Here is a 13,144-nt window from a genome sequence, read left to right as displayed (position 1 = left end):
TCATCATCACCATCATTACTGTTATCATCAACAGAAACAACGGCTACAACTATGAATGATATGATTACAGCTATAGCAACGGTAGCAGTAATGGAAACAACAACAGCAACTATAACGGCTACAATAACAACAGCAGCAACAACAACAATAACAACAGTAACAACAACAACAGCAACAACAACAACAACAACACCACCAGCAACAACAACAACAGCAACAACAACAACAACAACAACAACAACAACACCAGCAACAAATATGCCAATTGAAACAACAGAGATAACAACAACAGCAATTGCAAAAACGATAATCGATGATAATAATTCAATAACTGCAACATTACAAGTACCATTATCCAGTGCTATTGCAGAAAAAGACGATAATAATATTTCCATTCAAAGAGTAGCAGAAATTACTTCAAAGAATGTAACAATTGGTTCATACAGGTTAATTTTTCATCTAAATTAGTAAATCTTTTTATTTTTCGGAAAGAAAAATTTGCCATTAAATAGTTTAATTTTGTATTAAAAAATACATCTAAATGTATGAGCTTTTTTTTTTCTTTTTTTACATCCAAATAATACAAAATTAGATAAGATATTATTTTTAGCGTAAACAAAACATTATCTCACGTAAATGGAACAAAACGTTTATCCAAAAATGCTGTCATCTTTGATATCTTTCATAATGGACAACCAGTTGAAGCGGTTGTTGTTGGAAGTAAAATAACGCTTAGCTTCATCCCATATTATGCTATTTCCCGTACGTTTTCTTTTTCTTTTTTCTTTTTTTTTTTTGTCACATTTTATGTATTTGCTTGATATGATACGTAAATTTTATTGGTGAAAAGTATGTATCCATTTTAATTCTTTCTTTATCAAATTTTATTCAAAATGTTTTAGCGATATATATGAGCATAAAAGGATGTCAAGTTGAACCGATCGGATCGCTTTATGATTGGGAACGTGAGCCATTAATAATAATTAAGGATGGCTGTCAAGCAGATCATGTTGGTCTAGTTTGTCCACCGCAGAAGACCGAATATGGTATTCGAGTAACTGCTGAATCATTCCGGTATCAGACAACTTCGCGAGTACAATATTCCTGTCTTGTCCGAATCTGCCCTTTTGCACCATGTCCGATGGTAATGCACTACATTTTCATTAAGATTTAGTAACTTTTTTCCATAAATTTGCAAATTCAAATTTATAAGAATTAAATTATTTAAACAAAAACAATGATACAGGAAACGTGTGAGGAAGTGGAAGGTTGTGGAAACTCGAATCTACTATCCAATACGTTCGGATTACGTGCCAAACGTCATATTACAATCGAAGAAATACGAGCAGCATTAGCAGCAAATCCTGATTTACAACGACAAATACGATTGATGAACCGATTTGGTACACAGAGTCAAACAACATCAGGTAATGCCTAAATATTATCAATATTTTGTGTTATTCCTGTTTCGATTATATATAGAAATGATAATTTTCTAAAATTTCTAACCTAGGATTCAACAGTATTGCTCTTTTATTCTCTTGTCTAGAAAAGCTTGACCTCTAACATTAGGCTATTACTTTAAGACTGTGTAAAAATAGGATCACTGAAGGTATGGTTCTATGGAATGATACCAAATTTATGACCCAATTATGTTGTTAATTAAACACCGTACTAATAGTTGACAGGAAATTCCAATAATTAATAATTTAGAAATGCAACAACAATTGATAGAACTTGGAGGTGATCACGTCGTTAAAAAACAGTTAGTTGTTGTCAATTCCGAGGATGAATTAAGATACTACGTACGGACAGGTGATGTACCTTGATCAAATAATAATAATTCTAATTTCACCACATTCCATTGTTTATTTTCTTTTTCTTAATAATCAATGTTTAGTAATTTCTAGCATTAATTGTGACAAAAATTTCTCGAAGGGGTCAGAAGTCTATAAAAACTTACTCAAGTAACGTACATAACTTTAGTGAGGGATAGTAGCTCAAGCGTTAAGTGTATTTTAAACAAATAATGTGATATATTTACCTTAAAAAAAAAAAAAAAAAAAACAAAACAAAACCGCAACAATGCAGTATTGAATTCCATAAAATGCACAAAGTTTCAACTCATAATAATTCTTCCTGTCCTAAGACTTAGGTATTTTGTTCTAAAGTATAATTGTCAAAATTTGAAGGGGATAGAAATTGTCGTGCACTTGATGGTCTCAAGGTCCGAAACGTCGCAAACTTGGGAAAATTTAGTTCTTGTTCTTATAATTTATTTATTCCTTCCTTTTTACAGTCTTTTGTTTTTTCTTTTTTAAAGAACAAGTATATTTTAATAGTACTGCTTTGAGAACCAATGGCTAAGACTCATAAGCAACGTATCCTGAAATACTACTTAACTCTATCACCCTCCGGCTTTCGGGTATTTATGTTTATTTGATCGTTGTTTTGCAGTAAATTATATTGTATAAATTCGTAATCATCGTATTAAGTGATGCAAAATAAAGAATATAAGCTTTATAAAACTATGTATGCCCTGCGACATGCTCCAGGTACATGGAAACTTTTACACAGGTGCACAAAAAATATTGGAAAGTAAATCGTCATTATAAAAATTTGTGAAACTATTTGCTAAAATCTGAGATCGGCAACCAGAAGATCTGTGTACTACGAAATAGATGTGCATTTTTCAGAATTAAAGAAGAAATTTTATTAAGTTATGCCTTTTTTTTTTTAAAAAAGCGACTAATTATAAGTAATGTACCTTACACATACTTCACACAGAAAAAAAATAAGCTATTGCGATTTCGAAGCAGGTATTTTTAAACCAACAAGTCTGGCACTTTCTTCTAGCGAACGTTCGCCGCCCTGAAATCAGGGAAAATTTTGAAATTAAACATTCAATATCTTATAACTAAAAAAAAATTAATTCTCCCTTTTGATGAGCACTTCCAACAAATTCAAACAGAAATTGATTTCAATTTCTAAACGTTGTCTTTTTTGCTCCTATCCAATAAAAATTTTACGAAGTCTTCGGAATTATTATCCAAGAAAAGCTTCCCGTGAGGTTTAAAAAAAAATTAAACTGGCTCACCTTATACTTTTCCTGTAATGTTTTCAAGCGCATTGTACTGGTCAAGTAATGGCGGTATGTACTAGCAAGATGCTCCTCTTTTGGTATATTATGTAATATATCATTCTTATTTTGCTTGGCATTTGCTTTCTGCTTTTGGATTGACTTCATTTCCGGCTTTTTCCAACTAAAATCCTAGAACACCAAAAACATATCTCTATACTACGATAATATAAAAGAGATAAGAAAGCCTAATTTCGAAATATTTTCGAAAATGCCAGATTTTCCCTAAGATATCCTGAAGTATTCTCGAATAAACATCAAGTATATTAGAATATCTTGGAATGTACTAAAAAAGTTTCAATGTGATATTTTGAAATTATCCTTGGATATCATGGAATATTTCAGGAACAGAAAATAGCTTACGATTCCAGATTTATGGAAATCTTCAATAACATGTCTGATCACTGAGGCTGCTTGCGCACCATTCTTCCACTTTGCCATTTGGTCTCTTCTGCATCAAATCTAAAATTATGAGCTTTTCATAAAATTACTCAAGATTAAATCACTGAAACGCTAACTGAAATCGAAATTGTTAAACTGAAACTATAATTTGGTAAGAAAAAAAAGTACGTTACGACTCAAAAATCAGCCGAAGAATTGAATTGGGCAAATTTTCAACTCTATCACTTCCTATAGAGTAATGTACGCTTCTTACAGAGTGATGTATATTCCTTGCGGAGTGACGTAAGTTTCTCGCAAAGTGATGTAAGTTAAAAACGTTAAACACACGTGGCGTAAATCACAACTGCTACAACCTTAAAATTGAAAAATTTATTATGACACTTTGCCCGAGTTGTTTAATACGTTGCATAACTAAGAGTGGCCGAACCGCGAAAAAGAAATCTCAATTTTCAAATTTCGTTTCGATTTTGTTTGTATCAACTGCTCTTGACTGGTTTGCGTGCGTGGTAATCCCACGTATTGACGCGAGCATACCTGGCGTGTAGTAACACGTGAGGCTATAACGCGTTTTACACGCAGCAATTTCATATCAATCAGTGATTGCGTGTATTTTGAAGGGAACCAAAGATTAATAGGGATATGTGTAATACTAATGTTCAAACAGTGGAAAGGGTAGAAAAAAATAACGTGGGATTGAGAGAATCTACAAAGATTTCCATATTCTGGGGAAAGATTACATTGTTAAAGATTGAGAAATTATGTAAATATACCCGTTTCATATTGGCACCAATTATTAGGAGTAGGAATAAGGAAAGATAAGTGGGGAGATCAAAAGAAAAAGGAAAAAAGATGCATAGATTTAGAGTAGGTAGCCATATAGGAACTGAAATGGATCCAAATAAAGTAAGTAATAGAACAATACGAAATATTGTTACGAGTTGTCAGTTTTGAGATTGTTAAGATGTTCCGTCATGACTTTCGCGCATAATTCTAAATGTAAATGCAATTTTAACTTCTCGTTTTTTTCTTTTTTTCCTTTTTTTGTTTTGCGAGAAGTTGTTCCAGATTCGAGTTGTTATCCATATATGAAATATTGACTCAATATAATTGACTCAATATAATTTCTTGCATGTGCGCAAACAAGAACGTGAAATAGGTTGTTTACCTTCGTTTGTGTTTCTTTCTGTGTAACTCTTTGCGTTTCTTCATCATATCAAACGAAAGTGCTTCCGTCTTTTTACTGATGATTCTAGATTCCGGAAAGTTTATCAGTTTAGAATGTCTCAGTTTAGAATGAATAATAGCCCGCCAGAAAAGCGTCGATGTACGAAAGGTGAGAAGAAAGCTGATGTTGGTAAGATGAAGGGTAAGGGAAAAGATGATGATGATGATGATAAAACAGAAATTGCAAGAGAAGGTGATAGTGATGCAGAAGAAACGAAAAAAGATGAAGATGATAGTGATGATTCTGTGTTGCTATCACAAGCTATGGATGGCGGAGGTATAAAAAAGTTTTACTGATTGTTTAGATGAACAGTACTTTGTTATCTACCCATTATTTTCTATTTATTCAATATGCTGGAGCAGTAGTTTTTGTTACTTGAGCATTATAACATGAACGAGATAACTAGAATATTTTATTTTCAATTTGATTTTTATTTTCTTGATTAACTCATAAATAAATTTTAGGATGGATTTGTCCGACTCAACCTGATAAGGCATCGTTTTTGTCGGATACTTTGAGAGAAGGCCTACTGAAACCGTTTGATGATATACCGTTTGCTGGTGATGTGTATATGCTTACGCAAGAAGTACTTCTTTTTCTTGTATTTTTTTTTCTTTCAAAGTCTTTTAATGCAAAATATATTCTAATTCCCGTCAGTTCGCTTCAATTTTGGTATTGACAACAGTTACAGATTGACATCGTAGGCTTATTTGACTCTCTTCGGTATAAAATTACAATACATTGAGATAACCTGATATTGCAGGTGCTGCTGGTGTTACCTCATGTGGAAAAGGGGTTTTCCTTTTTCTTTTTTCTTGTTCTCAAGGGAATACATGGCTTATTTGTCGTGCGTATAAAATTATTCGATCTCTTTCAGATCAACAGGCTAAGAAGACAGCTTGGTGATTCGCTTGGAGAAAATCAAATGTTGATGTATAAAGTCAAAAATTTGAATCGGTGAAATAGTTTGTCAGCTTTATTTTTCTATCTTAAAAGTAACTCACTAGTTTCGTTTGAATGGAGGAAATTTTAACGATTCACATCCCATCATTTGTGTTTTCTATAGGGAGAACGCACTGCTGCAAGATAATCTGATTCAGATACAGCAGACATTCGAACAGAGGTTTCTTGAGCAGAAAAATGACTTTGAAAAGACTGAGAGAGATATGCGAAATGTGATCACTTATCAGGTACGTTCGTTTGCAAAAACATACATTAATTGTGAAGTGCGAGATTTTTCACCATAGAGAAGATATCTGTAATTTATTTCTTAAGTTGCAGTTGCTTTTGGGTTACTTAGATGTTGTGCGGATCATAATTTTTATGGTGGTGTTACTTTTGAGAGTTATGAATGTGGGAGGGATGTTTTTGCGAAATGTATGAATCAGTTTTCAACTGAACTATGAACATTAAGGGTTGTACTTAAATTCTGATCCCATTTTACTTTATGAATAATGTTGAGGAAGAAGTCCGTTTTATATATTCTTGGAAGATCGTATGCTATATTTCAAAATGATTCCAGGAACAAGATCTAAGAACCAAGGAATTTAGGGACCGTTTGAATAATTCTGCATCAGTTGCTACGGAAAACGATCGTGCCGAGGTTTTTTCCCTTTAAAGCAACTGTAGAAGTTGATTGAGATATTGAGAAAATTTCTTCGCAAACCATTCAATTTATGAGTAAATATAAATGTGCAAGTGCAGTTTTATCATTTCATCATTCAGTATTCGAATAAGTTTTATGGTAGAAGGTGTTATTGTATATATCTTTCTAGATGACAGAAACAAATAGTATTGGACGTCAAGACTCGCCCGTAATTCGACTCAAGAAAGTTTCTATACCAAGCTCTCGACCGGGAAATTGTTTTCCAAGAAGTCTGAATGATTCGCCAATGCTAAGAAAAGCTTTTGGCCACTGCAGATTAGTCTTAAATGATACTTTCCGTGCAGTCGATAGTCAAGGGAAATGTAAGTGTTTCGTTTTCTCTATTCTTCATTGAGAATCTTTGCACGAATTAATCCATAACATTGTATCAGCTTTATTTTATTTTAAATCAGTCAGTACTGTCGAAATGAAATTTAGCTGCTAGCAGTAGTACGTTCGATCAGCACGACAACAATGGCATTGAGGGTGATCGAATTAAGCAAACTTCTTTGTCGTCGGAAATACAAACTTCGAATCCTAATTTGTACAATTGTTTGATGTACCTCCGTCCAGATGTGAGTTTTTTAGACTGTGATTTGTCATTCAAATTTAAATATTTAATTGTAGCTATCATAATCATATTTATTGCAGAATCAGCTTTCCCATCTTTATGGCACATGTGACGAAATGATTACACTGGACTTCCGGACTATTTTCCCGGAACTATTAAGAAATCGTGAGTGGAAGACCACTCGGCGTATGCATGATGTTCTTGCAGAGCCACGAAAACGGTGGTGTCGCTAATGGATTCTGTTTCACTATTTATTAATGTGAAGTTTTTTTTTAGTTTCTGAATTTCTCCATTTTTATATTTAAGTTCGTTTTGTCTGGTTACTTTATTCTGTATTACACATTGCGCATTATTTTGCAATTATGCCCATTCAGTCTTTTTTCATTTGATTTCAAAGAGAAATCAACAAACTTCCTGCATTGGAGTCAATTTTTTCCAGTATGGGGCCTGTCTCAGGTGAAATTTCTTTTCACTTCTTGGATTTGTTCTAAGACCACACATTGCTCTCAAGTTTCATTGCTGTCTATAGAAAAACCGCTTCTTCAACTTATTGTTCATGATTTCAATAAGATTCGTTTTCGGCTACTTTAACGGCCCCATATTTGATGAGTTCTGAAACAGCTTCCATTTATTTCAAAGTTCTAAACCAGTTCCTTCCATTTATGACCTGTTGACTTCGATGTGTATGCACCTATTTTTTGGGGTCGGGTGAATGTTGCTGTCCTTTTTCTGAAATGCCGTTCGGTATGGTGCTCGTCTGTCTGAAAATTTCGTATTGTCTGTATGGTTACGAATTCTTTTCGTGGAAATTTATGATTACATAATGGCGCACTTGCTTCTTTCATCTTTCCTGTAATAGCTTATTTTTATCTATTTATTCTTTCATTATTTATTTATTTATTCATTTATTTATTTATTTGTAGTGACCTCGTTTATGTTTAGTTGGTATTGACGCGCTTACAGTTTTCCTCGTTGTATCATACTGATCAGTCAAACCTCCTTATAGTTATGCATTTTACTGATGCATAATTGTTTGAAGTTCATTTGGCACTTTGTGACATTATTTATTGTGATATTCAAAAAAAAAAAAAATCATGCGGAAAGCGACGAAACAATTTGAATTATTTTTTCACACCACCGACAAAATTCCAAAATTAGTGATTGCCGTTGATGGTAGGGATTTCGTTTCATTTTGATGTTGGAATGATTCTAAAAATTAAAAGGACCATTTGTGTAAACTTGGATTTAATGGAGGAATAAACCTTTGCTTTATATCTCTGAGTTATACTCTATTACATTCATGAAGTAGACAGGGTATTTGGAAATACTGGCAGATTTATTGGTACTAGTGTATACTTATTTGGATTGAAAATATTTGTTGATGGGATATTATTATGAAACATATTGCATTGCACTTCGCTAATTAATTACAAATAATATTTGTCATTTTTTGAACTTATTGGTTGCATCTGTGATGCATCGGAAAGAATTTACAATTGTCCGCTTCTTTGTCGTATCAATGATGAACATTGTATTACGCATACTGTATCCTGAAAAGGAAAGATTTTATCTTTGAGTGGAAATTATGTGAAATTATCAGAGTTGTATAAAACAATGAGAATTTTTTAAGAACTTAAAGAGAAAGAAAGAAGAAGAAAAAGAAAGAATAAAGAAAAAGGAAAGAAGGAAAAACGAATATCAACGTACAGCTATCACTTCCGAGAAAAGATATTCGGTTAACAATGATTCGCAACGATCAATCACCATCGAATGACATTCTGGCTAAAATTTTGTTTTTTTCTTTTTTAAACAAAAAGAAAAACTTCGATTTAATTTGAATGGTCTAGAAATTTTATTTTTCAACGAATTCATGAGAACAAATTTCGAATGTATGAAGAATATTTCAAACATACTCCTTCAGCAGTACATGTACACGTAATGCATGGTGTTATACGTTTTGTCCTTCCCAGATTAATAACTCGATGATCGACCACACAAAATTCTAAAAAGAAATTTCATTTCTTTTGAATGTTACATTATTGCTTCAATTTCTTTAATTAACAAAACAAAAAAGAGTAGGTGGAAAATTTCAAAATTTCACGTCGATCAAGCCATTCATAAAGGTCGATATCGGGTAATTCAGAGCATTTCATTGGTGCATTTCTGAAATTAAAATTTTAATTCATATTAGCGTATAAATATTAATTCATATTATTCATGTAAATATTAATTAATATTATTTTTAAATGATAAATTTTAGTTATGAATAATAAAAGTTTAACATACACAATTTTTGGCTTAATTGGTTAAAAGTTTAATTAATGAATAATTTCAAAATTAATAATAACAAATAACATTGAAAAGATAAATTTTAAAACAAACGTTAAATCATCCGGCATGAGAAATGCATTTGGTTGAATGCGACGCGCATATTGACTATTTGCGCAAATAAGCTTACTTAATGTTGTTTTCCGTATTTCAGCTAATTGATCTGGAATCTAGATATTTCAGCAAAATTTTACAATTCGATTATTCCGGAAGTAAGTAACTGATCAAATTAGTATTATTTATACTTTCTTATTCTCAGTAAATCTTATCCAGATATAATTAAATTACATGTTAAAAAAATTTGTTCACATTTATCTATACTATAGTGTTATACTTGTTTCTAATTCTACGATAATTTTAAAAGATTAAGTTAAAATTTCTTTTTCGTTAACGTATCTTACGTTAAAGCATAAAGGCTAATTTTCTCCTACATTACACAACATATTGCATATTTCAGGTAACCATCATCCTTTTTAGGAATATAATTCAAATTACTAAGGTTAAAATTATCACGGTTATCCTTCACGTAAAATAGATTTTAAGCTCAGTGGATACATCCTAGACAAAAAAAGAAAAAAAAACTATAAGTAAACGTTTAGTGCAGGTAAATTAGTTCAATTTTAGCTTAATTTTAGCAATTAATTCAATTTTTTTCGCTTCCTTTCCTTATCTGAAAAGTTTTAATTCCTTTTTTACAGTAACTAACTTCTTCTTTAAAACGATCAAAAGATAAAAGACTGAATATTTGTTTGAGGACATTTGCAATGAATGACATCCAAAATAAAAGTTCATCATCTTGTACATTCTTTATCACAAATTAACAATTGATAAATAGAAATTATTGAGTGAAATTATCAAATAACGATCAGAAAAGAATCGAACATCTCTGTTGGTATAAGTTAATCAAAGGATGAATTAAATTTGTTCTTTAATAAACAATAGTAATAATTCATTAATTAACTTTTCTCTTATCACTAATTCGTATCTTTAGATGGATCAGTTATTATAAAAGTAACAAACCTGATGTAAATCTTGTTGCCGCATTATCGTTTTCATAGTAAAATCGATCACAACGTTTTAATCGTTGAAATTGTTCACCAATGATGCATGTCAACATTGGTCCAACCAAAGCTCCTAAAATTTTGAAAAAAAAAATAAAAAAAAGAAAAAAATTAAATGGTTATTTCAAAAATTATACTAAAATATGACATTTCTTATAGGAATAAAATGAAAAAAAAGAAAAAAAATTAATAAATCTTGTTTATTTGTTTTTGTGACTTTTTTTAAAAAAAAAAAAAAAATTTACGTATTTATTTAAAGAATTTTTTCCATAAATCACATAAAAATTATTAAGTTTTCGATAAAAACTTTACTTTTCAAAAATCAAAAATTATAAATTATTTTTTTAAAAAAAAAAAGAAAAGAAAAACTAACCTTTAAGCGGTCTTTCAGACATAATACCCGGAAAGAGGTCAATATCATCTACATGATCATAAACACTTCGTAATGCAGCTATCGTTCGATCATCCATAACATCTTTTAAATCATCAAAATTTCTTGCACGATGCATGCCGCACATTTCACTGTAATTTTTTTTTCCTCTTTCTTGCCAATTTTTTTAAAATAATTTGTAAATTTTATTAATTAATTTAATAAATTACTTTTGCTAATCCTTCAAATATACATATATTTTTTCTAGTTTAATTTTTATTAAAAATTTTCATTTTCTTCTTTTTCTTTTCTCTTTTTTTCTTTTTTCTTAAATTAATTTTATATAAAATTAACCGATATGAATTATATGGTGGTACACCATGATCTCTTCCACGTTGTATATTAAGTGCCGGAAGATCCATGCCTGTATCATATGGATTAGTTGATCGTTGAAATAAATGATTACGTACCGCATCACTAATATGACGATCAAAGCCCATACTAAAATTATAAATTAATAATTTGAAAAAAAAATAATAAAAGAAAGAAAGAAAACAATTAATTTCAAATGAATATATCACTTTTAGAATTTAATTTAAATATCAAATGAAAATGAAGGTAATAACTTCTTACCTATGTGCTCCAAGAAGTCCCATAATTACTGATTCAATGTGTCCTGTTTCCAGAGTATAATAGAATGTTTCATTATTAAATGAAGCCTAAAACAAAAAAAAAAAATTCATATTATTCCATTTCATTAATTAATTAAAAAAGCTGGAGGAAGAAAAAAAATGATTACTTTCAAATCAAGACCATCTGTTTCTTCTTGAAATTCCGCATTCATACGTGGGAATATATTACGTATCAATGAATGTCCAAAACGAAATGCTGCTGTCGCCATTTCTTGTGTCATTGTCGCATCACATTTATCATCATATCCTTAAATTATTATTTTACGCTTCATCTTTTTTTTTCAAATTTTATTTCAGTTTTATTAATATTTTCTTCAATTATAATTTAATGAAGTAAGAAATATAATTAGATTAAAGATTGCTACCCCCTTTTTTTTTTATCATAATGCTATTACATTTTATTATCATATCTTGAAATTATTACTGTATTTAATTAAATAATACAAATAACTTATTCAAGTATAACTTAATTAAATACCTAATATAATAAGATTAAAAAAATTAATATAATTTAATTATTACCTTTATAATAACCAGTTTTACGTGGTACAAGATCATATCTTGCAGCAGCTTCACAACCTAATACAATTGGTAACCATTCATTATAGATGATATGTTGTACTTTAGCGCCCATTATACGTCGTGTTTCCTAGATATTATATTAATTTCTATTATTTAATAAATATTTTTAACTTTAATTTTTAAAAAATTAACCCTAAATTTGAATAAAAAATAATAATAATAATAGAATTGAATAATTAATAACCAAATAAATTTTTTCATCAGACCAAAAATTATTGATACGATTTAAGCTTGCTGCAATACGATTATGTTCTCTGAGAAATAATGTATGCATAACAGTAAGGCCTGGTTGTTCATTACTACGTTCATCACCTGCATTAAAACATGGATGTCGTGGTGTAGATCTGTAAATATTCTTAGCTTAATCTTTTTTTTTTCTTTTCCTTTTAAAGACAAAAAGTTCATAAAATTTTCAACCCTAAAATAGCCAAATGTTTTATTTGATAAGCCTATAAATTTGGAGGAAAAGTTTTAAAATTTATGCTAAATTATTGTTTTATTTTTCAGTTTATTATATGAAGTAAAAAAAAAAAAAAAAAACCTGCAATCTCTTTCTTGACGACCTTGTGGTAAGGCTTCTCGATTGAAGCCAAGATCTGTAAAATTCAAACGTCCTTGGCTAAATAAACGTAACCTATTTGCTTCACATTCTGTTGAACCATAGATAAATGAAGCATCAAGATATGAAGTTAATTGATCCAGCTAAAATTTATGATTTGAAAAACTTAAAAATATTATCAAAAAATTTTCTAAAATTTCTTAAGTTTCTTTTTTTTTTATTTGCAGAAGTTAAGATATTATTTAAGTTAGAACAATTAATAAAATTTATTGATATTTATACCTGATTTCGATAACCAAGTGTAAGTTGTCCAAGAAGAGATCTAGTAAATGCAATACATCTTGGTTCACCATTATCAGTTAAATGTGGAAAATATGGATCACCATTTTCAATTGGTATCGGAAAACAATGTATGGAGACAGTTTTAGCTGAATCACAACGACTACAATCCAAAACTGTATTTCCGGGTCCTGTTAATAATATTCAAAAGAATAATAATAATAATAATAATAATAATAATAATAATAATAATAATAATAATAATAATAATAATAATAATATATTAATTAA

General features: G+C 30.1%; 5 protein-coding genes across 5 annotated transcripts; 2 read left to right on the top strand and 3 right to left on the bottom strand.

The window, feature by feature from the left end:
- Positions 1-51: 51 nt before the first annotated feature.
- Positions 52-1,829, top strand: LOAG_08156 (hypothetical protein; the record flags this gene model as incomplete). Its single annotated transcript, XM_003143686.1, has 5 exons — positions 52-446; positions 611-762; positions 903-1,144; positions 1,247-1,427; positions 1,714-1,829. 5 exons carry the CDS (start codon positions 52-54, stop codon positions 1,827-1,829), a joined length of 1,086 nt encoding a protein of 361 aa, XP_003143734.1.
- Positions 1,830-2,725: 896 nt separating this feature from the next.
- On the bottom strand, positions 2,726-3,609 carry LOAG_18931 (hypothetical protein). The gene is made up of 3 exons (XM_003143685.2): positions 3,503-3,609; positions 3,098-3,271; positions 2,726-2,871 (listed from the first exon to the last, which is right to left on the bottom strand). The coding sequence occupies exons 1-3, from the start codon at positions 3,578-3,580 to the stop codon at positions 2,800-2,802; spliced, it is 324 nt and encodes a 107-aa protein (XP_003143733.2). The 5' UTR covers positions 3,581-3,609; the 3' UTR covers positions 2,726-2,799.
- A 343-nt stretch (positions 3,610-3,952) lies between these two features.
- On the bottom strand, positions 3,953-4,129 carry LOAG_18930 (hypothetical protein; the record flags this gene model as incomplete). Its single annotated transcript, XM_020451592.1, has 1 exon — positions 3,953-4,129. One exon carries the CDS (start codon positions 4,127-4,129, stop codon positions 3,953-3,955), a length of 177 nt encoding a protein of 58 aa, XP_020304611.1.
- Positions 4,130-4,819: 690 nt separating this feature from the next.
- LOAG_08154 (hypothetical protein) lies at positions 4,820-7,215 on the top strand (the record flags this gene model as incomplete). Its single annotated transcript, XM_003143684.1, has 8 exons — positions 4,820-5,042; positions 5,231-5,352; positions 5,644-5,723; positions 5,833-5,956; positions 6,289-6,369; positions 6,542-6,734; positions 6,850-6,986; positions 7,063-7,215. The coding sequence occupies 8 exons, from the start codon at positions 4,820-4,822 to the stop codon at positions 7,213-7,215; spliced, it is 1,113 nt and encodes a 370-aa protein (XP_003143732.1).
- Positions 7,216-8,472: 1,257 nt separating this feature from the next.
- Positions 8,473-12,717, bottom strand: LOAG_08151 (hypothetical protein; the record flags this gene model as incomplete). Its single annotated transcript, XM_003143683.2, has 13 exons — positions 8,473-8,532; positions 8,690-8,764; positions 8,896-8,984; positions 9,084-9,145; positions 9,365-9,473; positions 10,331-10,444; positions 10,745-10,893; positions 11,096-11,242; positions 11,375-11,460; positions 11,541-11,680; positions 11,956-12,082; positions 12,200-12,359; positions 12,557-12,717. The coding sequence occupies 13 exons, from the start codon at positions 12,715-12,717 to the stop codon at positions 8,473-8,475; spliced, it is 1,479 nt and encodes a 492-aa protein (XP_003143731.2).
- Positions 12,718-13,144: the final 427 nt, after the last annotated feature.

This window comes from Loa loa (assembly GCF_000183805.2).
Source record: "Loa loa unplaced genomic scaffold supercont3.699, whole genome shotgun sequence".
Classification (NCBI taxonomy): Eukaryota; Metazoa; Nematoda; class Chromadorea; order Rhabditida; family Onchocercidae; genus Loa; species Loa loa.
This window is presented reverse-complemented; position numbering and strand designations above follow the sequence as displayed.

What these genes read in the sequence shown, in the direction of transcription:
- LOAG_18931 (XM_003143685.2), bottom strand. Translation starts at nt 3,580, where the DNA reads ATGGCAAAGTGGAAGAATGGTGCGCAAGCAGCCTCAGTGATCAGACAT. An exon ending in ATTTCCATAAATCTGGAATC is followed by an intron (nt 3,272 to 3,502) that starts GTAAGCTATTTT and finishes TTGGTGTTCTAG; the next exon opens with GATTTTAGTTGGAAAAAGCC. An exon ending in CATTACAGGAAAAGTATAAG is followed by an intron (nt 2,872 to 3,097) that starts GTGAGCCAGTTT and finishes CCCTGATTTCAG; the next exon opens with GGCGGCGAACGTTCGCTAGA.